At 38.3% G+C, this 27429-nt stretch overlaps 1 protein-coding gene across 2 annotated transcripts in view; it reads right to left on the reverse strand.

The window, feature by feature from the left end:
- Positions 1–27429, reverse strand: part of MYO1B (myosin IB) — an 88728-nt gene that overhangs the window by 19844 nt on the left and 41455 nt on the right. For both annotated transcript variants that reach the window (XM_008936971.1, XM_008936970.1), the window contains exons 7-18: positions 19664–19762; positions 19001–19104; positions 18092–18239; positions 17343–17461; positions 16588–16674; positions 16189–16254; positions 6594–6698; positions 5038–5100; positions 4091–4291; positions 1777–2003; positions 1397–1597; positions 42–135 (exon numbers count right to left, since the gene is read on the reverse strand). In XM_008936971.1, the coding sequence (XP_008935219.1) occupies positions 42–135; positions 1397–1597; positions 1777–2003; positions 4091–4291; positions 5038–5100; positions 6594–6698; positions 16189–16254; positions 16588–16674; positions 17343–17461; positions 18092–18239; positions 19001–19104; positions 19664–19762 (1514 nt within the window). The remainder of the gene's footprint in view (positions 1–41; positions 136–1396; positions 1598–1776; positions 2004–4090; positions 4292–5037; positions 5101–6593; positions 6699–16188; positions 16255–16587; positions 16675–17342; positions 17462–18091; positions 18240–19000; positions 19105–19663; positions 19763–27429) is intronic.

The following is a 27429-nucleotide window of genomic DNA, read 5'->3' on the forward strand; positions in this document are numbered from 1 at the left end:
CAGAAGATGGCTTGATTTTGCAGCAGATATATTTCACTTACCGTTCTTGGGTTGCGGATGAATATCTTTGATCTACCAAATGAAAATTCTTCTTCAGGGATTTCCAATTCGTTAAACAGTACCTCTACTCCAGCCCTAATAAGAAGTAAATGAGCTCAACAAACATGACCTCCAGCTCTAAAACTTCTCAGTTTCCGTATTCACAGATTAATTTATGGAAAGTATATGAAAGCATACTTCGAATTGTTAAATAGTGCTTGACATAAGATTGACAACCTAACTCATTTACTCACTGGTTATTTAGCTAAAGGCAAGAATAATCACTGTACAGATTCAGAATAATTTGTTGGAAAAAGCAATTTTTTATTTAACAGCATCAGCAACGGCCTATTTTTTCCTCTTACAGCTATAATGATGTTACTTTATAAAAAAAAAAAAAGGAAAAAGGAAGAGTTCTCACATTAATGTCAAAATGTGAAACAAAGACTGACGAGTTTGACAAATGCCAATGTTCCACACTATCAACTGCATTTTGTAGATGTCAAGAAAAAGGAGAGGAATTGCATATATCTTTGTGATGACTGTAACAATCCTATTGTTATCAATACTGCATTTCCACCATTATCTTGATAACCTAAAGATTTAAACTGCAGCTAAAGATATTATTCTATTATGAAAGAAATTTAAATCATGCTATTGGTGGCCACATGTAAAAAGAATTAAGAGAAGCTCATTTGCCTACCCAACATGTTATCTGCAAAAATACATGGGAATATTATGCAATTTTATGTTGTATATTTAATGCAATAGATTTGCAAGAGGTATTATCTCATAGTTGGTCACCAATCATTATGTAAAATTATTCTTGAAAGCACAGATGAAGATTGCATGACCATCTTTAAAGAAATGGGTGTTCCTACACTTTGAAAGTTAGTTATTAAAGATAAGTGCCCTTCTTATCATTCCAGACCTCCTAGTCATTTTGATTCCCCTCGAGTATCTCGCTCTCTCACCCTTTCTTTCAGGCCCAAAACAGTCAAGGCTGCAATATATTCTAAAAACAACGTGTTCTGCTTGCTCACATGCAAAATCTTTTCCGTTAGTAGATCAGTTCAACACTAAAATGATCTGCTTTGCCAGAGAACTGTGATTTTTAGCCTACTGAAAAGTATAAATTTCCTAGTGAACGAACTCATCTAAAATCTGGAACAAGAAGCTAAGGGACAACATACAAGTAAAACACTTGAGCCACACTGGCCTACTTTTTAATTGACTTAAAATACCTGAAAGTTCATTAAATGGAGGGGGAAAAAAAAAAAAAAAAAGACACAGATCATGTGGAAGACTAATTCCAATGACTGGAACAGGACAGGTGAAAATACTGCTGTGTTCCTACCTGGCTGGGCCTCTCCAGTGGGGCCACGTCTGCTTGCAGAGCATTTTGTACCTTTCCAGGCAAGGCTCGTACGCCTGCCTGAAGGCATAACCTGCTCTTCTGACCCGGACGTTCTCCAGCAGACCAAGGTAACGGACCTGGTGGCACACCAGGGCCTCGTTGAAAATGTGTGCAGCCTTTTTGTCATTTGGTTTGATGCATCTGGGAAGGGAAACAAACCGGGACACTTCTGTGCAGCACTGTATGAACAACTATTACTGTCAGTTTAAACCATAGATTTCAACAGCTTATCCTTGGATATTAAGATTTTTATGTTGTTTTTTTTTTTTTTTTAACTGCATCAAACAAATTCACTGAAGATTTGCCACAGGGTAATTTACCTGATATAGTTTGGATTTTTTGTCTGAAGATTTTTCATCAAGGTAGCAACCGAAGCCTTGAACTGTGAACCTGCCGTTGGTGGTCTCTTGAGATTGAGCTTAGCAGGGTTACCTTCTGGGAACAAGGCTTTGATAAGAGAGTGATTGGCCTTCCACATGGCCTGGGAGAGGTCACGGTACAGAAGATCATTATTTTTGTCAACAAATCCTTCCACCTGGTACATAACCTGAACGATACAGAAGAGTCTCATTAAAGCATGCTTTGAACTATAACAAAGGCCAGCTCAAAACTGACCAAAACCAAACTGATTTCTCCTTCTTTCTCACTATCCAAAACAAATTAAAGACATCTTTCATTTTAAATTTGACATTTGGAAGACTTTCTTGGGTAAAGTTTCTGTAAACCAGAGAAAGATGCATTTTCTCACACTGCTAACAGTTCCTTGTGCTGATCAATTCTGGTTTCTGAAATGGAAAAAAAACCTTCTTCTGTGATGACTCTGATACACCTCCATTTGCCAATACTACAAAACGATCTTTATTTGACTGACAAAAGGTTTTCTCCCTCTCTTCTGAATCAACACAGCAAAAATACCCTTTCCCTTCAAAGTACTACTGCTTACATTATTTGCCTAACTAAAACAAGATATGAAATACCACCTCTTGATATCGCAGCAGCAAGTAGCTATCTTTGCAGTCCTTAGGGGACTGTTATTTTAAAGGACTTTTACCAGGAAAACAGTCCAACAATAACAAGCATGAATGCAAAGCTCTGATCTGCAGCTGGAGACCCAGGAGGCATCCAGGGGAACTTCATGTAGAACTCCAATCGCTACTGGCTTTTTAATTTTTGAGGGTAGGGAATTCAGTTTGATTAATTGTGACAAGTCATCTGGTTGGTGATACAGATTCTTCAGCTTCATTATTTCTCAGTTCTGTGTAGTTATGTGCTATGTACACAGAATATTGAATAAAACTAATACTGACATAGCCATATTTTACACAACAGCAAGTGACTGGGAACTTGGGCAACATTTTTCTTTAGAGTTCATGTTTCTGTTTCTGACAGGTGTAGGAAATGCCACTACTAAAAACACCCCAACTTTTCATATGAACTTGTTTATATTTGCCAGTCAAACTTCTGTTGTCCAGTGACTAGATCAAAACATTCTCAGTTGAGGATGGAAAAACAACATTCTTCCCAAAACAGGAGGAATTCACTGACTGCTCTGCTGGGTGAGCGCCAGTAACAATTGAAGACCCTCACTGCCTGCTAAGACACAGTCTCTTCACAATTCTTCTCAAAGTCCTGAAGTATTTTCATATCACTTTGAATTCTGACAATAACAACAAAAAAATCTAACTATTATTCCCTGATAGATTATATGCAATTACAAAAACTTTTTAGCAAATACATAGCATGAAGTTAATGAATGGTTGCCTCAAAGGCTGAAAATATGTTATCTCCAGGACTACTTTGAATGAGCAAGTTATTGAGCTATTCAAAATTGTAAAACTGAGAAAAAGTTAAAAACTAGGAAAGTATTAAACATTCCTAGGAAAATAAAAGACTTTGTAAATATTCTTTACTCTGTGAAATTAGCTCTTCAGCAGAATCAAACAAGAGGTATAATTTCAATCCCTATGGTTACTTTGAATTTTTTTTAAATAAATGGTCTTTTTAGAAAAATAGTTCTTTTTCTTTTCATTAATAAAATGTCATACTGAATTATACATCAAAGATTATCAGACTTGTATTTATTCATAGTTACGTTATAAAAAGCAAATACATTTGCAAGCCCTCTGTATAGTTTTCTTTTCTGTTTAAACACACAGACTGTGAAAATAAACTCAGCTCCTTCAAATGCAGAAAAACTCCACTTTCTCATCAGCATGACTAAGGACTTCAGCTAGTTCAGTGACAGATTGTTTTCCAAAATATCTTGCCTTCAAATGTGCGCGGATTTTTGTCATTCTAAAGGTTTTATTTTCAGAGACCTAGCAGCACAAGGAGTTCACCACAAAAGCACATGGGACATCTTTCTCCTTTGATGAAAGAACTGCCCTTGATTTCATTTCAGCTAGGGCAGCATGATCTCTGAAAGCCTTGCAGCCCAAATCACAGACCTTAGGGAGAAGATGGAAAATATTAAGACAGGCCTGGATACTTCTGATCAACTATTGACTCAAGCAATTCTCCTCCATTATCGTAACGTCATTTAATGGACAAAGAGCCTCCCCATTGTCCCAAACCAAGACTTCACACAGGTCCAACACTCTCCACACACCATGTACAACCCACTTCACCAGGTACCTTGCCAGCATAATGCTGAATCCTGAAGCAGCTGTGAGGCAAGGAAGTGTCGTTGAGGAATCGAGAGCACTTGCTCATCCTGCTCTCAAAATGCTGGTGAGTGGCACAGACTTGGTTCAGTTTTTCCAAAAACGTGTCATCAGTAACCGTTCCTGGTCTCAGGCATTCTTCATCTAGCATGGCCAGGATTCCAGTTTGGTTCTGAAGTGTCAAGACAAGTGTTTTAGTGCTTGTTTCCACCACATTTCCATCAAGGCATAAAAAGGACGCTGCTTTCTCTTGTTTGACTTCTGCTACACAGGAAGATGTTCTTCAAGCTACCCAAAAGTTTGGCTCTTCTCATCCCCATTTCTAAGAGATTTTTAATATCTGCATTTTTTGAAGACTGTTGCTGATATCTGAATCTTGAACTTCATGTTGGAATTTTGTGTTATTTACTCAGCCTGTAGAAACTCCAACTTAAGTAGCCAGTTTATGGGTAAAACCAGCATACATTTGACATTAGTTAAAACCTTGTATTTTCTGATTGTTAACGAATTTTCTCTTTCTTGCTGTGCTAAGTCCATAGGAAGTCCTTTCATTAGATATAAGTACTTTCTGTACCTACTTAGTAACAAGTCATTGAGTTTTCTAGTTTCCATGTAAAAAGGAATGTTACTTACAAGGCAGCATGTGATATCTATCAAAAACAGCACAAAATGTAAACATTTAAGAGCTGTCTGGGGTTTTTTTCTGTAGGTGCTGCTGAACGTTTCTAACAAAATAACATACAGCCTTATAAAAACACTTTTTTTTACTAAAATAAAATTCTATTATCCAAATTAAGATAACTAATATGAGTGGCTTGTTTTATAAAATCAAAGAACATAAGGATGCCTACAGAATTTAGAGCTAAATTCAATCCATGCATAAAAAATTATTCAGAGAGGTTCTGGAATAGGACTTACATTTTCTATTAGGTCACAAATTATGGCATTGTTGAAATACTCAATATGAGTCCACTCAATCCCCTATAAATAAAAAATAATAAATGTATGAACAGCAAAACAATCAAGGGAGCTCTTCCTCTAGGCAATTAATTTATATTCCAGTTAACTAAGATACAACTTTCACATTTAATTGTATATGCTTACCCATTTTTTATTTATTAATAAAGAAATGCAATCATCTACTCCTAATGTTATCTGTGCAAAATGACTGTCCTTGAGTGGCTGCCAAACCCTCTCTCCATTCCTTTCCCCAGCCCGTGTCAGCTTCCCATGCACTCCCCTGGCCCCCTGCCAGCTCCTCTCGCCACCACCCACCCCAGCACCCACTGCTCACAAGGAAATAAGCCCATTGCAAGCAGCCAAGATCAAAATTTCTAAGTTCTTAGTTGTTGGGCTTTGGTTTTGTGGGGATTTTTTGTTTGTTTGTTTGCTTGTTTTTTGGGTTTTTTTAATGGGAGGAAGAAAGAGGGCTAAATTTAGATGAGGCCATATGAAAAATCCAGAATCTGGGTGTTGTTCAGATATTCCAAATACCCTATTTTTTTCAATTATCAGTGATAAAATTTTGAGGATGAGATGACAACGCATCAGGAGGTAGCACTGGCAGGGCAAAGGACTGGAAAAAGCAAGTATTAATTTCATTCTTAATTTGCATTCTGCTTACAGTTCATTCGGAACCTCTGAAATATCCTTCAAGAACCAAATTGCAGTAATGATGTTTCAAGAGTTTCACCACTGAATGCAAAAATAAGAAAGACGTGCCCAAACTTCCTATTATCCTCAGGATTATGAGGCAGGAACATTCAAAATTCACAAAAAAGTTTATACAGCCAGATGATATCATCCAATTTGAGCACAGACAGTGTATGGCAGTTTCTACAGCTGTGAGCTGTATTTTGTGTGAGCAATGTGTACCATGGGGAGCACTGCTAAAACCTATCAAAACTTTAACTTGATGTTCATACGCAGAGTATCATCAAACATCAGGGTCTGGCTCCAAAGCACGTCTTAAATTTACCTATAAAGCTCACACAGCTCCCTTCAATATTGGACTGAAAAGAAAACTGGAACCAAAAAATCTATTTGTAGTCTCTTTCATTTTGCATGCTTTTGTTTCACCCACTCACTTCCCTTTTGAAACAGGATTAGCTGTGGTTACTGTTGGGGTGTATCACAGACACAGGCTGTAGGGTAATGGCATTAATACCAGAAAGTGATATTAGTCTTCTAATAAATTAATTAGTTCATGCTCAGAAGTGTCAGTCATTGATGCTAATGAATGAGAGTGGGGTCTGTTTTTCACATGGAGAATTCATAATGTGGAACAAAACCAAACTCAACTTTTTTTGATTAATGTAACTACCACCAAGTCCTACACAAACATGCTCCATGCCAGGCCTCTGGTCAAAAAGTGGCTCTTTTCCCTGGAAAGAGATTCCAGCATGCACGCCTGTGTATCTCTACAGGGACGACAGGAAGAGGAGAAGATAAGGAAAGATCCATTCAAGTATTACCTCTCGGATGTATTCTTCCTGCTCTTCTTTGAGGGTAAGTTCAATGAAGATCTGCTGCAGCTTCTCATTACAGTAGTTAATAATGAATTGCTCAAAGCTGTTGTCCTGTCAGATAAAACATGTTTGTGTTTGCTGTTGTGCAGACACCCTGGAACTCAGCTGGAGGAAGTTACTAGAGCAGCTGCAATCAACACGCTGCTTTTTTAACTACTCCATCCAGATGTACAATGTGATGGTTGGATTAATATTTTATTGAGGTTAGTGCAGAAATTTTAGACCAAATTTTCCCCTGAGGTATTCATTGGGAGGGACAAAACCTCTGTACATCATATTCATGATGCCTGTGTAATGACTCCTTGGGACAAGTTATAAGGGCACCTGTGGTATCAGGGAATAAACAACAAAAGTTTTGCCTGGACTAATCTCTCCCCATATGTAAAATGTAGTCTCCTGCAGGCTCTGATAAATAGAAATGACAGTAGCACTAGCTCTTTTCCACTCAGTAGCCAACAAACTATCCTATTTCACTACAGATGGAAGCCCAAACTGCTACTATGGTTGCAGCTGAGCCTTGGTTAAGGGATTATTGGCTCCAGAGGTCAACAATGTGATTGCCCCCTGAAATGATGGGAACTCAAAAAAGTTTATCAACCAAAAATCCTCTAGAAGGCTAATTCATATAATCTGGGTTAGGGAGCAAGCATGCACATGAACTTTTGCAGAAGGCACCAGAGAACTCAGACCCCAGAAGAGGGGTGGGCAGCAGGAAGGCTGCTCGGTGACTGCAGCCACAGCAACCTGCTCCATCCCAGCTGCATGGCAGGACTGCTGCAGGAGCAGGGCTGGGACACTACAGCAGCACACTTCTAGGGGGACACATGTTGCATCAGAAACTATGGCTGCAACAAAGCCCTAAATACCACACGTGAAGTCAATTGAAGTTTTTACTGCTAACATCACCAGGGCCAAGAGTGCAGCACAAAAGCTGTGGTTCAGCACTTCATCTCCATTGCCTTAAATGAATGAAGCTTGGAGGCCAGGTGCCCATTCTGAGGATTGGTTAAAAATGCCCCTTTCAAAGAAAAAGGGAAGAGCAGCTTCATTGCTTTTTTATTCCAGTGCTTGAAAGAGTCATTAATATTGTAAGAATTCCATTGTGTATCTGCAGAAATAACTGCAAATCAAGAGTGATTTTGGATATCTGCTGCTGGTCTTCTCTTCTTCACTTTGGGACTTTGGGGTCCCCTCCTCCCCAGCCTTTTTGTTTTCCTTTCTTAATTACTAGTCATCAAACATGCTAGTTATTTAGGAAGCCTGAAAATTTGCAGAATAAACCACTATGCCTATTTAAACTACCAGCTAAGTCTGCTACACAATACTTATGAAGTTCAAGTTAAAGCAATAGAATTTTTGTGACAAAGGGCAACTGCAATCATTTAAATGTTTAAATTAAGGATCTGGTTGCTAAATGAGATTAAGAACACACAAGCAGATTAGAAAATATTGATGTAGCACAGATTGCTTTCATCATTTTAGCTTTAGGTAAAGCAAAATCACAGCTGATCACCAAACTTTCTCAGCCACATCAAACTCTGCCCCTCACACCAACTGCAATTATCAATCAGCGATTGCAAAACTTGCATAGCTCTAGATGAGAAAGTTAAAATTTGGCATGCATCAAAACCAGCACTGCAAACAAAGGCATACTTACTGCATTCTGTTGCAAAAAGAAATTGCATAAACTTCAGTCAGTACTTGTACTACTTCCGTAACAACACAGAATATATCTACTGGCATTTATTTATCAACCTTTTTATCAGACTCATATTTGTATGTCAGTTAAAATGATAAGTACTAAATAAATGTTATGCGTTACTTCTTTGGAGGTGAGTGTATCTTTAGGTATTATCCAAAGATTATCCAATAAACCAAGGGATTGTGGCACATCAGAGTGTAACAGCATTCTTGCATTGTCACGTCTCATAAACATCATGTATCTTTTGTCTCAAAAAAACCATATAGGAAACCTTTGGTAGAACAATCTCCACAAAGAGAGGAAAATGGGGAAGGGAAGGGAGACTGCTGGTGGAAGAAAGTAAATGTTTATTCCACACATTCAGAGAAGGCCATCACTTTAGATATATTGAGTTTGAAGTAAAAGGACGCAAATGACACATCACCTGGACAAACAGGAAGGGTAAAACACACCCTGCATCCTCCTGCCAGGCACATGCCACCCAATAGAGAAAGATTTTTAACTCCACGTCATTCCAGTTGCAAAGACTTGGAGGACTTATTTCTCACATATCATACACAGTCTTTGTCTTCGTAAGAGGATGGAAACTGAACTGCAAATCCAGCTAAACCACCTAACTAAAAGGTCATTAACAATATATTAAAGTGATTGCTAGATGCTTTCCTTGTTTGCTATGTATCTGTGATATTTACTGTTTACCAAAGGAAGGCAAACCAAAATCCACAGAGCTCTTCACAAATCGCTCACTTTAGGCTACAAAATTCTATGTGACATTGCCAAGCCACTGAAAATTGCTATTCCAGGAAAAAAGTCATTGAAGAGCTGTAGTGATTTTGTTCTTTATGTATGATGCAGAGCAAAAGGCTAACAGTTAACTACAGCAAAGAAAATGAGGAAAAAGGTTTGGAATTATTGAAATTCTCAAAACACTTAATGCTGAACAGACCAGAAGCCATTTGGTAAATTAAATACACTTCAGAAAGAGACATTTACTTTTACAGGTTTTAAGAAACACTGCATTAAAAAATGGTTAGAGTATTTATCTCTGGGTAAATCCAAGTAAAGCAACAGAAATTGGGAATTTATTCTCCCTTATTTTATACCTATAATTTTCATTATGTGAGGGCTTCACAAAGCATAGATGAATGCTTACAAATGGATTGTCCCCCAGCATTTTAATGAAGGCTCCTAGAAAGTCATATGACAGAACTAGAAGGGATCTAAAGGTACTTCTGACTTTTTTAGAAGGCAATAGAGACTAACCAGTATCAGTGAAAGCACACCAGTAAACCCACTCCGGAAGGACCCAGCTGTCAGACACTGCACTTGTTCCTAACATTGACCATTGCAATTAAGTGACAGAAAGGGTTCTGACCAGCACTTAAGCAGCATGGTCAGACCTGAAATCTCAGGAAGAATTTCAAATATTCTTAGGAAATGTTAGGAAACAAAGTCTTTAAGACCAGCACTTCTCAAAGTGTCAGCTTCTCTTCCAGGCTGTAATTCTGCTACTTCAATGTTGAGAGCATCACTTCAAACCCTGCATTTTTATAGCAGCATTTCAAACTACACCTTTGAAATCACTGTGGAATACAAAATATAACCTTTGGGGAAGAAAAAACTACTCAGTCTCTCAAATTAAATTAAAGGCGCTGGGAAACAGAATGTCACCTGAGGTAGGCTTAAAGTCACGTCAGATTTATAGATAAAGATCAACCAACCACCCTCATCTTTTCCCTTCAATTTTTTATCAGGTGCAACAATAAATTTAGACAAGTAGAAAGATTCACTGACCAAAAAATTCAAAACCTACTTCACCATATTTTTCACTTCACAAATAATGGTCTCTTGCTCATACAGCTTTATTCTTTATCAACCACCAAGCTTCAGGGTGTCATTTCATGGTAGCAAGTTTTTAAACTCTAAAAAATTCTGCTCCATGCAAAAATATAGTGCTTATGTAGACAAGCTGATCATGATGTTGTACTCGCTCAGGTTGTTAGAGTCAACCATGAAAAGATAAAAAGGTCTAGTTCTGAATCATTGCTATTACATGAAGTATATCCAGGTGCTTGAGAGTCTAAGGAAAATGTTTTTTTGTTCCTGAATATTTCACCTATTTTCTTTGGTAGATTCCAGTTATGCACATCATGGAATCATCTGAAAAAACACCTATGTATGTTCCTGACCCTACACATTGTTACACCAGTAATATGCCAATAGTTTACACACAAAATAAAAATATTTTTGGAAAAAAATTAGGCTCACAAAAAGGTGTTCAGCAGCACCTTTTCAAACACCTTATATAAACACATACAACTAAAAAATACATGAGTTATTTAAAGGAAAAATAATTTAAAATTAAGCCTAAATGTTTCAAGTCATGAGACTCTGTCAAAATCAACAGAACTAATGCCATTAAAAAAACCTTTTTGATCAATATGAGCTGGAGGAAAGGCATGCAGGGATTGATACTTTAACACATCTAGCCCCAGAAAGGAACTTTTTTCAGCATCAATGCAACTCCAGGCATCAGACGTCTCTGACCTCCCCCTAACACAGGCAAGTGACCCCAGGTAGTTCCAGCAGGCACCTACACTGTTACTCAGGCTCCTAGAGAAAAAGCCAGATGGGAAAAACAAGAAGACCAATGTCCTCACTTCACTGAGATGAATGACAGAATGAATGGTGGAACGAACCAGCTAATTTAATTTATACCCTACTAGGGGCTCTGGGGATAGGGATTTTTTATGTATGACCACAGAAGCATATGAGTTTATGAGATGAAACTAAGAAATAGAAATGCTAGAAAATGAAAATGGGCAAAATGGGAAAGAACATTTAAAGAAACTGAAAAAAGACAATTTTTATCTTAGAAAGCAATTATCTATGTGACCTAGTTATATTTTTTTTTGCAGTTAGTGAAGAAACTTTATCAGTATTTATCCCTTACTTTTCTGTTTATATATACAAACATTCAAGTAACCAAACTTAACTGAAAAATATCTCTTGTAAACTAGAATAAGCTCTGTGCTTTTTTGTAAATATCTCTATAGGCAAAGAACCAAAGCAGTATAACTTAACTATAAATATTCCACATGTATGTAAATCTAACCATGTTTCTGTGGATCTAATGGAAGCAAAAAGGACATATGTCAAAGTTTCAGGGATTTTGCATTTTCCTTATTTGCATAGCACACCCAACTTCATTCCTAACTGATGGCACTGGTAGAGAACCAGGCTCTCTGAAATCTTTCTTGCTCTCAGCTGTGACATCCAGAGATACAGGCCTAAACTAAATCTGGAGTTAACAGCCAAGAAAGTAGAGTGAATGCAGTGCACACAATGCCTCTGTGACCCAAGGGAAACCCAGCTGCAATCACTTCAACAAACTCAACCTGATAAATTACAGTCCTGGAACAACAGGAATTGCAAATAGGCAAGAACCTACCATATAGTCATGACCACTTCTGAACTAAACCAGAACAGCTTTTGCAGTGCAAAACGTTATTCTTGCAACCTGAAGTGGAGCACTTGTGTATATTTGCTCCAGCATTTCAAACAGTTCCTCCACTGAAAACAGCCAGCCAATGGGCTTTCCCTCATAAACCTGTATTTTACAAGATAAGCCTAAGTTATATCTAAATTATAATGTAATTGCTGTAAATAAACAGAAGCACTATGCAGCTCCATCAGAGACTGTGAGAAATGGACCTGGTTTTACTGCTGGCTGGGCTGTTTAGCTCTTTTGTTGGTGGTATTTTTATTTACTGCTGGGTTTTATGTAGAATGTGATGGATGCTGCCACACCTTTGCATGTTCTTTTGTAGCTGGAGCAAAAGGAGTTGGTCAGATGTTGTCCCTAAAGACAAGGCATTCCCAGGTCAACCCTCAGCAGATGTCTGAGGGCCAAATGGAAATAGCCCCTCTCTTTCTGCAGCCTTGACTTTTGCAGCTCTATCCCCAGCACATCCCTGCTTCTCATCAGGAGATCAAAATACATGGAACAAACTGCTCCACCAAGGGATGGAGCAGGAAGCATTCATGCTTGCAAACTGTCTTTTCAGGGCCTGGCTAATTTGAAGAATAAGCCTTGTTTGGCAGATTTAACTTTCATAAAACTGCACTCCAAATCATTAGCTTCATCATATGGACCAGCTACATAATGAAAATTCAGAATAAAGCCTTTAAGCCAACTAGCACAGAGACACTTTTTATCTCTGAAGGCTAGGCAGCATGAAACATTCACCCTTGCTCCACAGCACTCTTTGTTAGGTATCCCAGCCCTCATCTACACAAAGAATGTCCACAACAGGAAGGAAACATCCAAACTGAACAGCATGAGTCTTTTGCTCATCTCTCTTAAAACCTGCCCTCAGTCATCTGCCTTCTACAGACATTCATTAAACCCCACCCCGTCCCCAACCCTACCCTGCCATTTTCCAGAAATGCTTCTGCCCAAAAGTACAGAATCAAGCAGGGAATGAAATGGGACCAGCACTAAACCTAGCCCAGGAATTGTGCAGCTGAGCTGGTTCTGAAATTCCCAGTGCCACCAACCTCCATCCCTGCCCCATCTCAAATCACAGTCTTGACTGCAGGCTGACTACACATGTAGCTGCTCAAAAACGTGGAGAAACATTACTTGGAGCAAATGGTGTCAGGCTTCAATCCATTGCTCAAGCTCCAGCAGCATTACACAACCAACCCAGTCCTGCAGCCTGCATTTTCATACTAATCCTAGTCCCTAAATCCTTGCCCAAAGATAACACACAGAAAGACACATGAAATTTCAGCATTTCACTTTCAAAACATTGAGTCCCAGCATAGAGCTTACCACAAAGGGCATGGCAGGAGTCAAAAATAAACACAGCTTTACAGCACCTATTTTCTGGATTGTTTAGTCAAGCTTGCTGTTGACATCTGCCAAACCCACAGAGGCTGAGGATTATCAATAGATTTAAATTCCCTAATCTGAACTTTTGGACAGCCAAGTCCTTAAATCTGCTTTCTTGGATAGCTTTTGGGTTTGTGCTTGATAAAAAATACTAGCTGAAACCAAACCCCAAAAAGTATATGCCAGCATTATCAATGCTCCCACATCTTGTCTTTGGTAATTAATTTCATCTTAAATGACAGAAAATTGTAGAAATTACAGTGAACAGTAAATAAAGTAATCCTTCAAAAATAGATGAAAAAAAAAATCTCATTTATATAAGCTTCAATTTGTGTATAATAGCAAAGGGCTGCTATTAGCAGATTCAAGTAGGTTTTTTTACCTTCAGCATAAAAAATAGCTTGCAGGTTTAAAATCTGAGAAGTCTCTCAAATATATTTTTGCCAAAGAATATTCTTTGGCAAGATGTTAGATCCAGCCTTCAAGAACAGACATGAAAATCAAACTCTGACTTAAGAATTAGGTTCAAAAGGGACTGCACATTTTTAGTCAAAGGTTTCATGTATAATTAGGTGAATCTAGTTGCTGCCATTAGCTACATTTCAACTAATATTTTGAATGTTTAGCCATCATGTTTACAAATGTACCACACAGTAAAACACTTCAGATTCCATTATTCTTTTTATGCTATAAATCTTAAGACATTATTGAATTTTCCTTGAGTTACAGTATTGTACAGTGTGAAAATGTAATTTGTTTATTGATCGTTTTAATATAATTAACTTTAAACATTTTCTGTGAAGTGGCTACTTCAATTCTGATTAATTGGGGATTTTTTGTACGCATTTTCTCAAGATCTTTAATAATTTTTTGTGAGATTCAATAATTTGTTACAAAACTTGACATAAAAATATTTGGCAGGCATCCTCTTAATTGACCTTGCTACATGACCTTACTTCACTCAAGCAGCCACAAGACCAGTCACACTTTGCCTACACAGTTTTCATTGCAGAATTATTTTACTCAATTTAAGGATTATGATGTAACATCATCTTTTGTTCCAATGAGAGCTGCCTTGAGACTAGAAAGACTTGAGGGAATATCTCTGCTTTTGATTCAATTGAGAATAAGTCAGCACTTTCTGATTATGAAAATGAACCTGTCCAGAAACACAGGGATGGCTGAGTGGTACTGGAAATACAACTGATTCAGGATTTTCTAATGGACTGGTTTTCTATCATTCACCCTTTGAATCACAATACTGCCCCACAGTCTCCATACCAGTAACTCTACCAGTTACCTCTATGAGCCTAAACCAATCACGTTTTAAATTATGATATCATACAAGCCTTGTATGTTTCTGGCATACTACCTGACTCCTATTTCAAGTGTTCAGAAATAATTCCACTATTTCCATGATGCTGAAGCAAGCTGCTTGGTTAGTGCTCCCACCACAGATCTGAACTGATGGGAGGAAGACTCCTGTCGTGTACGAATGTACTGATTAATTTGATCCTCAAGTCACAAGGCAAACCTTTCCTATCACTTCCAGTAGAACCAATACTCAGCATTTAAAGGAGTGAACAATATTATTGTAAAGCTTTTGAGTTTGTATGAATGGGGAAAGCTACATTATAATTAAATACAAAAACTAAGTGACAAGAGCCCTGTTTTTTTCATTTTTCTTCTGCAAAACTGCACCTTCTGAACTCAACTACTTAATTAAGACTTTCTAAGATGCTGAACTCTACAAAAATAAGCAGATTACATGTCAGAAACAACCTTGTCTCTGGAACATCATCCCAACAAACACAATCACTCGGTTGGCTTGTGTGCCAGAAAGAGCTAGTGAAGACAAGAGTCTTGCCCAGCGATGCCAGCAGCACCATTCCAGTGTCCAGCTTTCTAAAGGTATGCCAAGGGCCAGCTCCAAAGACATCTGGCACAGAGATCTCCATTCAGCCACCTGACTGCTTTCAATATATTTTCATAAATATGCTCTTATGTTTAATGCCAACAATACAACCTATCTTAGTAAACTTATCTTAGTAGTATCAGCTTTGTTTTTCCTCTTCAGAGAGCTATTTTGATTTGCACATGCTTCGATGTTGTACTTCTGAAATAAAACTTACACCACCCTCCCACATATAATTACTCTTTTCTGGATTATTCCCATCTTCTACACAATTTAAACACACTCCTTGGATTTTCAAGAAGTATTTAGAGAAGTGGGTAAGGATTGCGTATTTTCTAAAGATTTTTTTTTTATCCCCAGTTGAGTTTCTGGTTTAAACACTATACAGATTCCAACCAAGATCTATAAATCTCTTAAAATAAACTGGCAGAACAAGATCTATGAAAACTCCCTCACCCTGTTGTTCTCTAACCCAATTAAAACTTCTTTGTTGATTGTTTTTGTTTCAAAATACCACCAGTCTAAAAATACTGTTATAAACAGCAATGAGCCACAGATAGCCAGCCAGGAATTGGTACAGACTATTTATCTAAGTGCATCAAGATGAAATGCAAAATAATTCCTTGTTGAATTTTGACAGGAAAAAAATGTATAGGTTTTGTTCTGTTTTTTAAAGGCCACAAAGCTCATTCAAAGACATCCACAAAATGCTTCAGGACAGAAACAACACTGCCAGAGTTTCACTTACGCTCAGAATGTATGTGACAACAAAATATATTTAGTTTACCCATCATAAATATTTATTTACCTATGTTGTAAAAACACAAGTTTGGCTTTCATAGATGTTTTGTGTCAATTGCCAGACATACTAAGACATCTCTCTTTGGCTTACTTTTCTAGCTGCTCTTATCAGCAATGACACAACTTGCTTCAAATTACACATATTCTGATCACAAATTAGGGAACTACTCTATTAAGCTTTAATAACAGATCTCATGTTAAATGTTTACCATTATAAAGGTCTTACCTCAAATATTTCAAAGCCATAGATGTCCAGCACCCCCATTACCTTCTTTCTCACTTTTGTCTGTGCCTTAAAAAAAAATTAAAAATTAACATTGAGTCAGTCATCTGTACATTTCATAATTGGGAGTCAAGAAAACTAATGTATCTCCTAAGTAGGTTGTCAAATGCTGTAAAATAAAATGTTAAGCATGTTTTCCCAAAAATACACTACACTTGATGTGAATATTTTTGTTAAAAACAGAGCAGGCAGCAATTTTTTGAGCTGTGATAGAGTTATTCACCTGTACCATGTGTAAGAGTGCACAACCAGGAAAAATGACATGGGCAAATACAGTTTTACTGTCTACTTGAATTTAAATTATTTCTATTGATTTTTTTTACAAGCACAGAACAACAATACCTTAATGCTCTCATTGATTCTGGTAACAAGCCAAGAGAACAGTCGACTGTATAAATTCTTAGCCAGAGCATCACGGGCATAATAAGCCTAAAGAGAAGGAAAAAAAAAAAACTGTTATAAATTCTGGGTTAGTCCCAGCATTTTTATGTGACTGATGTACCTTAAAGGTGCTATGGACAGAGTGAGAACTGTTCAGCCAGCAGTGCCTTTGCTTCCCTTCCTGCTCATCCAGATATCCTCTGAAGACTCACATCCCCCATCCTAATCCTAAGCAAAGGGACTTGAGCATCTGTGCTTAGGGAAATGAGATTCCTGCTAGCCTGAGCTGATGAGAGACAGGTGCCAATCTCACTGGCTCTGCAGCATTACAGAGAGATATGTTCACACAGGCAGCAAAAGTTTTTCAGCAGCCCAGGGCATAAAACTCACACAAAATCACCCCATTTGCTCTAAATGAAAACAGTCTGCCACAATACTTTCAACATGCTTTTTGTGCAGAACTGTTTTATTTTTTCATTCTCTGCAACATTTTCCTATCACTCATCTTTTTGAGGCAATTCACACCTAAAAACAAAACATTCCGTATATTTGAACACTTAGAAACTGATGAAGAAAAAACATATTTATGCTAGCAAAACGTTTTATTCAGTACAGCCTATTAGATGTATTTTTACTGGGCTGTTATAATTGAGTCACATGGAATAAATTGTCATTTAAAAATATTCTTTCCTTTGAAATCAAGACCCTCTTTTTACCTGAGCCACATTTAGTGTTGTTGAAACTTTCTCTTGCTTGGCTTCAACTGTCCGGAAGCTGAAAGCTCTTTCCAATACAGACTGGTCTATACCTGTCAGCTCACAGATTTCCTTGAGTTCTAGCATGAAAAAGGAGAGTGTAAGTATAATTAATCCTTTCATATCATTGCTTTTTCTTCCCTAAAACCATTAGCTTTTAAGTAGTTTTGTATTTTCCCAAAACAGGTTTTCTTCAACATGAGTGTCCCCTGTCCACACTTCCTCCTCTACACCCTGCCAATGAGTTTTAAGAAATATGCACAGCACAAGAAAACAGTCTTATTGGTTTTGAAAGCACTTTCTATCTGTTTACTTCTGTGAAGAAACTTTTCTTCCATTTATCATTAACTACTTTTCATGATAAGAAAACCTTTCAAATGAAAATAAATTTCAAAATCAACTACAAAAACATGACCAAATGAATCCAACATTAAAGGCAGAGATGCCCTGCTACAAAAGAACACTGCAGAATAACCAAGCAGTTACAGAAAGGCACAGAACCATTTACAATTTCAGAAGAAAGTTTTAATGAAGCAGAAAAAAAATGAAATAATAACTTTTGGAATTTCAAACCAATATTTGCCTGCGGATGAGTTTTGGAAACAATCTAATTCATCTGTAAGGATATTTTATGTCTAGAGAAACTAGAAAACTAAACATGACTTCACACAAATTAGTGGTTTTTCCTCCCACTGCTAATCTCATCTTACCATTTTTGTCTTTGATTTTACTTTCATCTAGGCCATTCACACGAGATTCAGGCTTAAATTCAATATTTCCCAATTTCAGAACGGCTGCCACCACTTCAAAAACAGACTGCGTTTCATGATCCATAAAACCAACAATCTGCATTGCATTCTGGAAAGGGGACATACAAAATTATGAGATCAAAGAAGAAACTACATTTAAACAGATCATACTTGCCAAATTCACCATTTATCAGCATAAATTAGAGATTTTTTATGAACGCTTTTGCTACAAAAAGAACATGACATAATGACTACACTTATCTAAGTTAGTTTTTTAATATAAAAGACAGGTTAAAGAAGCTTGATCTGGCAATCAAGCTGGCATGTCAGTCCAGCCCACTTCTGGAATTCATTCAGTTTATGGGTTTCTAAAATGCAGTAATATTTTTTAGCAATTTAATTTCACTAAAAACCCAACCCAGTTTTTCACAGTCAGATGAACAGGTACTGCTGTCTTCTGAGTCCACTCTGCTTCTCCAAAAGCCAGTAACTTTTAGACTCTAAATTTGCATACAGTGGCTAACACGGTCCCGTGCTCTTCTCGTTGATGAGTACAATCAAAGCAAAAGTATCCCGGTAAATCACCTTGAGAACCATCCCAACTCTGTTCTTCTTTTGGCTTGGCCAGTGTCACACCATTCATGAAGCTCAGTCACTGCCATCCACTCCAGAAACTTGGTTCTTTGTATTTTCTAGTTGGAGCTAAGCTTCCCTGTTCAAACATGCTATATATACCCTTGCATGAGGAGTGCTAGCACTCAGAAAAGACATCCCTCCCACCCCAGTGCAAACAGGCAGGCCAAGGGCATAAGAACCCTGCATCAGTGTTGAGCCCTTTGGGGTTTACCCCCAACCCCTCTTCCTTCTTACCCTAACTGTCCTGAAGTCTGCAGCATCATCCACTCCATTCACTTTGGCCGAATCAAGGCCCAGATAGTTGTATCTGCTGAAGTCCCGCTCCAGTTTGAGTTTGCCTAACAAATCAAAGTATGATTATTAACAGCATTATTGTTAGCAGCTCTCTTATCCCAGAACCAGTCAAGAACTGTTGTTATAAGTAGGGTTGAGTTTCTTCAAGGATCTTTTAATTATCATAGAATCATAGAATCATAGGGGTTGGACGGGACCTCGAAAGATCATCCAGTCCAACCCCCCTGCCAGAGCAGGATCACCTAGAGTACATCACACAGGAAGGTGTCCAGGCGGGTTTTGAATGACTCCAGTGAAGGAGACTCCACAACCTCTCTGGGCAGCCTGTTCCAGTGCTCTGTCACCCTCACAGTAAAATTAGAAGCCTTCTGAACAAGAACAGGCTTTCTTCTTTGTTTATAATACATTGCAAAGCCAGTTCAGACTCAGACAGCTGGATAATACCAAAGGATGTCTTTACTTCAGGTATTACTATTGCCACTACCACCAATAATTTGAAAATGCAATCAAGATCACATTTCCCACAAAAGAAGAGAGACATGGAACAGAATGTTAAACATAAACAAGACTCATATCTGGAAATGGCACAAGGGCAACACTTACAGAGGAAGTCTTCTGATGCACCAGACAGTATCTGATAGAAAATGTGAAAGTTTCTTTCGCCTCTTGGTTGCTTAACAACACGAGACTTCTCTAGCAGATCTAAAAAAAACCAAAGAAAATCTCACAGCTCAGGGAAAGATTGTTGGAGCAAAACATTGTAATATGAATATAATCCCCCCCTCATTTTCTACTTCATTGCTTTGTATCATCGTCAGCAAATTAGGAGATGATAAATGGTAGGCACAAACCTTATCACAATGTATCACGTCAATACACATTTCTCAAGTAAGTTATTAGAGGAGGCTGTAAGCCCAGTACACTTCTAAATGTTCCAGTCTATGAGCTGCAAAGAAACCTCAGGTCAGGGAGGCAACATGCTCGAAAGATGTCAACCCATTTCCAGTACCACCACAAAATTAAGATTTGGTGAGAATGATTGTGTGGGTGGTTTGAAAAGAACTGAAGTGTTAACAGGCTAAGCACATGAAAGATGGGTAAATGAAAGGGGGAAGCCAAAGAAAGAAAGAATTAAAACTGAATAATCATGTAGCACTTTGTGATCCTCAGGTGCATCAGACTATAAAATAATTCCCAATGGGATTGACAGAAGCTCCATCATAAGATACTCTAAAGTGAGATGGAGAAAGAGCATTTTGAAAATCATCACTGCACTGATTGAGTGCTTTGCCAAGAAGATTGCTTGGTCCACTGCTGTTAGTGACAGGCACATTACTAACCCTTACCACTAAGGGTAGAAATCCAGGCAGACAGCAGACACAGCCTGACTTGTAAGACATTGCAAACACTGCAGACTCTACATCGTATTTACCACAGAGGTGACAACAGGCAGGTTGTTCAGCGTGTGCTGCACTGAAAGGCTGGGGTCTGCAGTGCACGGGCAGAGGGGTGCGAGAGAGAACCTCTGGACAAGGATCAGTGTCACTTGCTGTTGTACAAAAAAAGTCTTTCCTTCTTTTCTCACTGGCTCCACATCATTTTTCCAGATAACAAACCCACAGTGCAGTGCACGGGCAGAGGGGTGCGAGAGAGAACCTCTGGATAAGGATCAGTGTCACTTGTACAAAAAAATGTCTTTCCTTCTTTTCTCACTGTCTCCACATCATTTTTCCAGATAACAAACCCACAGTTCCCAGTCTGCAGCTCCTCTTAAGCTACCTATTTTCAGCAACGTGAAGATAGACACATTCAGTGCCTCATCCCAAACGCACAGCAAAGGAGCTCCCCCAAGCACTTACCACTACGTACCCACCCCAGCTCTCCCTGGCCGAGGCTAAGTTCTCTCTAAGCTGTGCCCATGAAAAAAGAAAGCCCCAAAGGGAAATTACCACAGCTTGGATGTCACTCTTCAGAAGAGCTGCCACAAAGTTGAGATGAGGTTTTACAAAGGGAAGACACAGGGAAGAACAATTCATTTAAGGACACGTGTGCTTGCTAAATACTTCCCCTGCCTGGCTACAATAATATCCAACATGTATGCTACTACATTTTTCCTCAGATTTCCATTTCTGCTGAAACGGAGCCTTTCTGGGCAGTGCTCAGGGCAGTCCCCTGTGTGCTGCAGCTCCTGTCCAGCCCCACCAGGCAGGAGCTGCTGGGGAGCAGGTGCCTCTGTGCCAGGCTGCAGCCCCTGGGCTCCACCAGCTTTCTGGTACACCAGGGCTTAGCCCAAGAAGAAGTGTCTGCCCTGGGGCTCGCTCTATGAACAGGAATGCAATAAAGTGCACTCATATTTTTGCTAGCAACAGGCAGCACGTTGTGCCTGTGGTGCCCACTGCAACTACCTAAGCTTGCAGCCCTTCTCCTGGAATAGGAACCAAAGACCAAACTTCAATCCCCAAAACTGTGCAAGCCTTAGGAGGCTCTGCTCCACATAAACTACAGCAAGAGAGAATCAAAAATTAATTGCTGTTGTAATAATTAGACAGTGACAGCAATGACAAAATTCAGACAGTATTATGAGTCTTCTGGTTGGCTTACAGCAGGGCAAGTTTCAAGTATTTTACAGACCAGCTGAACGATGTTATTCCATAAACATGCAGTTGCCTGACAGCAGAACGGTAACCAGTGCAGCAGGTGACAGTGAATGGAGCTCCCAATGACCAGAGCACCTGACTGTATGAAAACAAATAACTCTTCATCATCTAATGTGTTGTGTGACCACATTAGAACTTTGGCCTTGTTTGAACAGACATTTGTGGTTTTATAACTCAATAACCCTACAGTCTCTTTCCTTCCAAAGGTGGCCCTGCTCTACCGCGTGGACATTTTGCACATCCTGATGACAAAACACACCCAAGATACACCCAGAGGAGTGGCTGTCACATACTGCCAGCAGCTCATCCTTACATTAGGAGGAGGCAGGTTACAGATTTCCACTTTTGCTTTTTCCATTCTATTAGCAACTTCTTTTCTTGGTGGGTTCTTTGTTGTTGTTTTGGTTTTAAACACAGATGAGTACCATTTGATGGTTGATGTTATATCAGAAAGGCATAGATCAGAACATGTAGCTCTTACCAGCAATCTAGTGTGCAACCTTTCTACCTCTAACTTCACCCAAAGTTGGGGCTCCCTTCCTTGAGCTGTGGTTCAAACTCAGTCATCCTCATTAGTTAGCCTAACTGTCAGATACCTGATCTTCTCTAGTTTTTAATTCATAACTGAAAGGAAGAGCCTGGTCCACCATCCCAGTGTTAATACTTGGACTGAGAAAGGCAAGGTGAGCGCCAGGCAGTCCGGAGTCCTTGCTGGCTGTGAAGGTTCTCTAGTGAAGTGTTGGAACAGATCTGAGCCAAATTTAATCTCAAAGAAATAAACAACTTCAGCTCCCGCAGTGGCTACACACACTTCAGGAAACAGCTGTATTTTCAAAGGATATTGAAGCAATGTGGTTTGGCTTATTTGGGTTTAAAAATATTCTACATATAAACTTACTCATATGCTGTCATAAAAGCTCAGTTACATATCCTGGCAAAATATTCTGTGTAAGCCCTCTCTTAACTACATTCATGCCTTCAGCAGATTTAACAGTTTCTTGAACGTAGGCCAAATTAGTTATGTTAGAAGGATAACTTGGATTTTTCACTGCAGTTTATCTTATTTGTGTATTTTTAGAAGCAACGAGGTTAACTAAGTAACAGTCAGCTTTCCAAAGTCCCAATATTCCATGTTCTGTCAGCCTTGGAAATTGAGAAGAAAAGCTCCAGAAAGGAGTTACTGACAGAAAATCCAACATTTACCTTCATAAAGCAGCTGCTACTGATTCTTTCTAAAGCTGTATTCATTCTCTGGTTCTCTCCTTTTCTTTCTGTTCACATACAGACTGAAATCAGGCTGGTAGAAAACATCCAGACCATCTGCCCTACTCTTAAGAAAACTTCTGCCCTTTGTTTGCCCTAATTAACATTTTAATAAATCAACCAAACGTATTTTCCTTAAACCAACTACTGCACAACCAGTAAGTTTTGTGTTACCTCTCGCATGACTACAAACTGTGTGGATCAAACAGTCAAAAGAGAAGACACAAAGATGCACATCAGATTTCTGCACGCATTCACTTTGCAATTCTGTTTACAGTGGCATGTGTGGACAGATGGTGCTGATCTATATGGAAATTCACACAAGCCAAAAACCCCAAACTGTATACATATTACATTTTGTTATATAGTCTGTATAAACTATGTAAAGGGACTATACAGAATTATCTAGTGAGAGCATAAGGAACTACATATGGTTTATTTATGGATTGAGTATTCTTTCTGCATTATCTAACAACGTTTCTGCTTGAATTTAAACATCTAACAAGTTGTGTGCATCAAAATAACAGCAAAAATTAAATTGCTTTGAAAAGGTCCACCGTGGAAACACTTCTTAAATCATATTGTTTGAATATCCATCAATTCAGATGACTCCAAATCCAGCTACCTTCCTCAGGGTCTGAAGATGTTTTTATTCCTAGATAACACTGGTTTAAATGCAAGGGATCTGGGTAAGTATCCTGCTAAACCATTCAATTGAAAGGAACATGAAAGAAAAAAAAAAAAAAGAAAATAAATTGATGCTGAATACTTCTGCAAACTCTAATGTATGAATTTACATTATTTCTTTCCAGTTACTTGACCCATGAACTCAACTGATGCAGAAAAATTTAGGGTATTTGTATTTCTCTAAATATACTAGAAACTGAATCAACATTCAAGAAAGGAATAAGTAAACACGAAAAGCAAAAAAATTACACTACCTTGATATGTACTGATTAATTCAGGAAAAGCTTATTTTAGTCATAGTCTCTCTTCAGCTGGCCATGACCAAGGACTTTTTTAGCTGTTCAGCCAAAGTCACAGAACATTTTCTAGTCAAGGAAGCTCATCTCTACAGCCACGGCATGTTAAATTATGTTTTCTGTTTTCCTACCTTGATTCCTCAGCTGTCACCAAAAAAAAATCACTGATAAGAAAGAAAATGTAGCAGTGGTTTCTCAGGAACTTTTTCCTGTTATTTCCACCAAGTTTATAATAATGTGCTCTTGAATGACATGATCCATAACTGCATCAGACAAAAACTACTATCTGGGCTGTATGAGCAGTGAAAATACGACGACTGCTGCACAGTTTAAAGAGTGTAAAATCCCAATTATTCAAGTGGTAAATGACTATTAAAATGAGTTAATCAAAATGTTTAGTATCATTTGTTGTTTGATTTTTTTAAACACTTCTTAACTTAGGCAATTGTGCAAACAAGGACACCAAGGGAGGTGTTGGAACAAGATAAGATTAAAGAAAATGAACGAGTATCTTTCCCAGACTATTGTAAAATTTGTGTAATACGTCTGTAAAGCAAATGAGTTTACTAACATCAATCACTTAACTAAAATCAGCAGCCCAAGTTATTAGTGGGTAATTACTTTTGCCTTTTAAAATTAAAAAGAAAGAACAAGTTGTAAAGTTATCACTATCGCTTTGCTGACTTTAAAAAGTTGTTGCTTTAGATAAACATCACAGGTTTCTTTGATGATGTTGTTGGGAAAGATAGCAACAGAACTTTTTCTTAATCACTTGTTATTTAGATTTTAAGTACAGCGTGCTGGTTAAAAATGGCTTTTCAAAAGCAGGCATTGCATTGCATGCACTGTGCTTCACCTGCAACTGCTGTTGTCTTGTAGTTAATGATTAAATCACTGAAGGGCTTAGGTGGATTGGGAAAGATCACCTAATGCTAAAAGCTAGACATCTTTCCACAAGAAATTCCAGGTGAAGCACGAAAATTTAAGACTTAGAAACATTCTGGGAAAGATAAAATAAGATCCCTACTTTTCAAAAGCTTTAAAGAACTGCAAGAGTGAAACATTTTGGACTGTACTATGCAAAACCATTTCAACTACAAAATTGAGTGTACACAAAACCAGTCACAAAGCTAACAAACCAAGTGTGCACCCAAACATTGCCTTGAATGCAGAACAGATGCAGCATCTGTTGACAGAGTCATATTTTAGAGCTTTAGAAGCTATTGCAATTAGCACCTATTACTTCAAAATCAAACATACCCTTTTTTACATAAAATACATATTCTTCTGTAATTACAGGTGGAAAAGTGACTATTCTCCTTTCTCCTGCTCTCATTCCCACTAACAAAGTAGTTATAATAAATGGAAAACTAAGAATAGTCTTGATGGTTTCATTTCCACAATATTACACCCAGTTGAAAGCAAGTTAATTACACAACATTCCAACTTTACCCAACAATCCAGCTGCCTTTCCTCACAAGTGCTCCGGAAAAAAATCCTCTGAGGACATAGGGGCTGACAAGACTGTTCACTGCAACAGCCCCAACCACAACCACCCCGCAAGAGGACAGAAAGATACACATCATAATCAATTCCAAGACAGAAAATGTAAATGCCAGTTTGTAAGTGCATTTTAAAGCAGGAGAGTCCCTCTAGGCAGGGACTGGTGTTTGATACAAAGCAGTGATGTCTCAGTCACAGGTGACAACACAGGAGGGATTTAGTGTTCAGGAATGCTCACGAGAATAACTTGGGCTTCCCAAGCCCACACAAAGGTCAACTCATGAATGGATGACCTGACTGTTAGCTAGCACCAGGACTGTGCACCTCACCTGGATTCCAGCATCTCCCACCCATTAGGAAAACAAGCTGGGACCTTCACAGAAAACTAGCAACAAAGGGAGGACTCAAACAGCTCAGGCTTACTACATACCTCAGTACATTCTGTCTTCTTCACCCTCCTGCTCCCCCCTATGCTTCAGTTGCTGCCAGTGTAGGATCAAACAAGTACAATACACACTACCTACTTCCCATTCTAATTTTACCTAAAATTTAGCCTTCCACTTATGGCACATGAAACACTTCAGATCAAATGGACGTTCCTATTCCCATTCCTTGCAAACTTGACAGGACAGACATGCATTATGATAATTTTACCCTGTAGCTCTACCCTATGAAAGGTTTACTTCCAAGTTAACCACTGTCATTAAGAAGAGCTCGTTGAAGAGGATCAGGAGAATGGCCCCAAGGGAAGGTCACAATAGCATCACCCACTACATGAAGGGTCACAGGTGGATTGACCAGCCTTTCACACATCTTCCTAGCATTTCAGAGTGTGACAGACCAGACCATTTCAAACAAGACCTTTTAGCCTAATGAGTCTCTGCTTATCTTCACCAGTCTGATAAAATTAGTAGCTTATCTTCATCACCCTTCTTGCCACCAAAATAAACTAGGCGTTCACCACGCTTGCTTCCAGCCACTCACAGTATGAAACACAGCTTGGTGGCACAGGCTGTGATCCAAAAAGCCCACCACCTTCATTGATGCTTGGAAATAAAGCTTGTCAGATACAACTATTAAGGTTTAATCAAAATATTATTATATCATCCTCACATCATATTAACACCAACCCTACATATGGTCAGAAAGCAAAGAATATTTATGAATAAACCAATAATACTTTCCCTTTTAAGGATAGGAAACTTCAGCTCTACTTGACTTCCTACTTGATGAATTAAGAACACAAATCCTAAATTTGACTAACACCAGAGTAAACTGTAGGTGGTGTAAAAGAATTTAAGCCCCCGCTATCTCCAGAACGATGATTTCTCAACACCAGAAAAAGCTCTAAGGCAGGATAACAAACTCGCTTTAAAACTGTCCAGAATTCACAAACTCTTTTAAAGATAAATGGTTGGACTATCAAATTTCATTAACATTACATCATAGATGAGATATATTAACAGAAACTCAGTATTTACCTATGACATACCCCGTCAAGCATGGGGTGTTTCACAGTTCTACAAGTCACATCTTTTCCACAACAGGGCATACACATAAGGTCTTTATTTTTAAATTTAAATTTATCTTCTTGTTATTAGATAGGTATTAAATGTGAGAAGAGAAGGAGAATGCCTAAAATAGACATCTTTTAGGAAGATCTAAAAATAAGTCTGCCCTTGATTACATATGTCATCACATCATTATAATTACATGCAGTGCTATAATTACAACATGCAGAGATTTATAGGTCAGATAAACTATAGAGTAACTATTTGGATCGCCTTTTGATATGATACAGTTCTTTTAATTAGATGACTCAGCACAGTACTGAGTACAAAGACAAACTGTTGAATGTCCACTCTACAAAGGAGGGTTCATTTTTATGTATCTATTTTGAATGTGAAAGAAAAAGAAAGAAATAACACAGCTAGCCTGCTAGAACCTTTTTCTTCATAATGTA

Source organism: Merops nubicus, unplaced genomic scaffold (assembly GCF_000691845.1).
Source record: "Merops nubicus isolate BGI_N331 unplaced genomic scaffold, ASM69184v1 scaffold8593, whole genome shotgun sequence".
Lineage (NCBI taxonomy): Eukaryota > Metazoa > Chordata > Aves > Coraciiformes > Meropidae > Merops > Merops nubicus.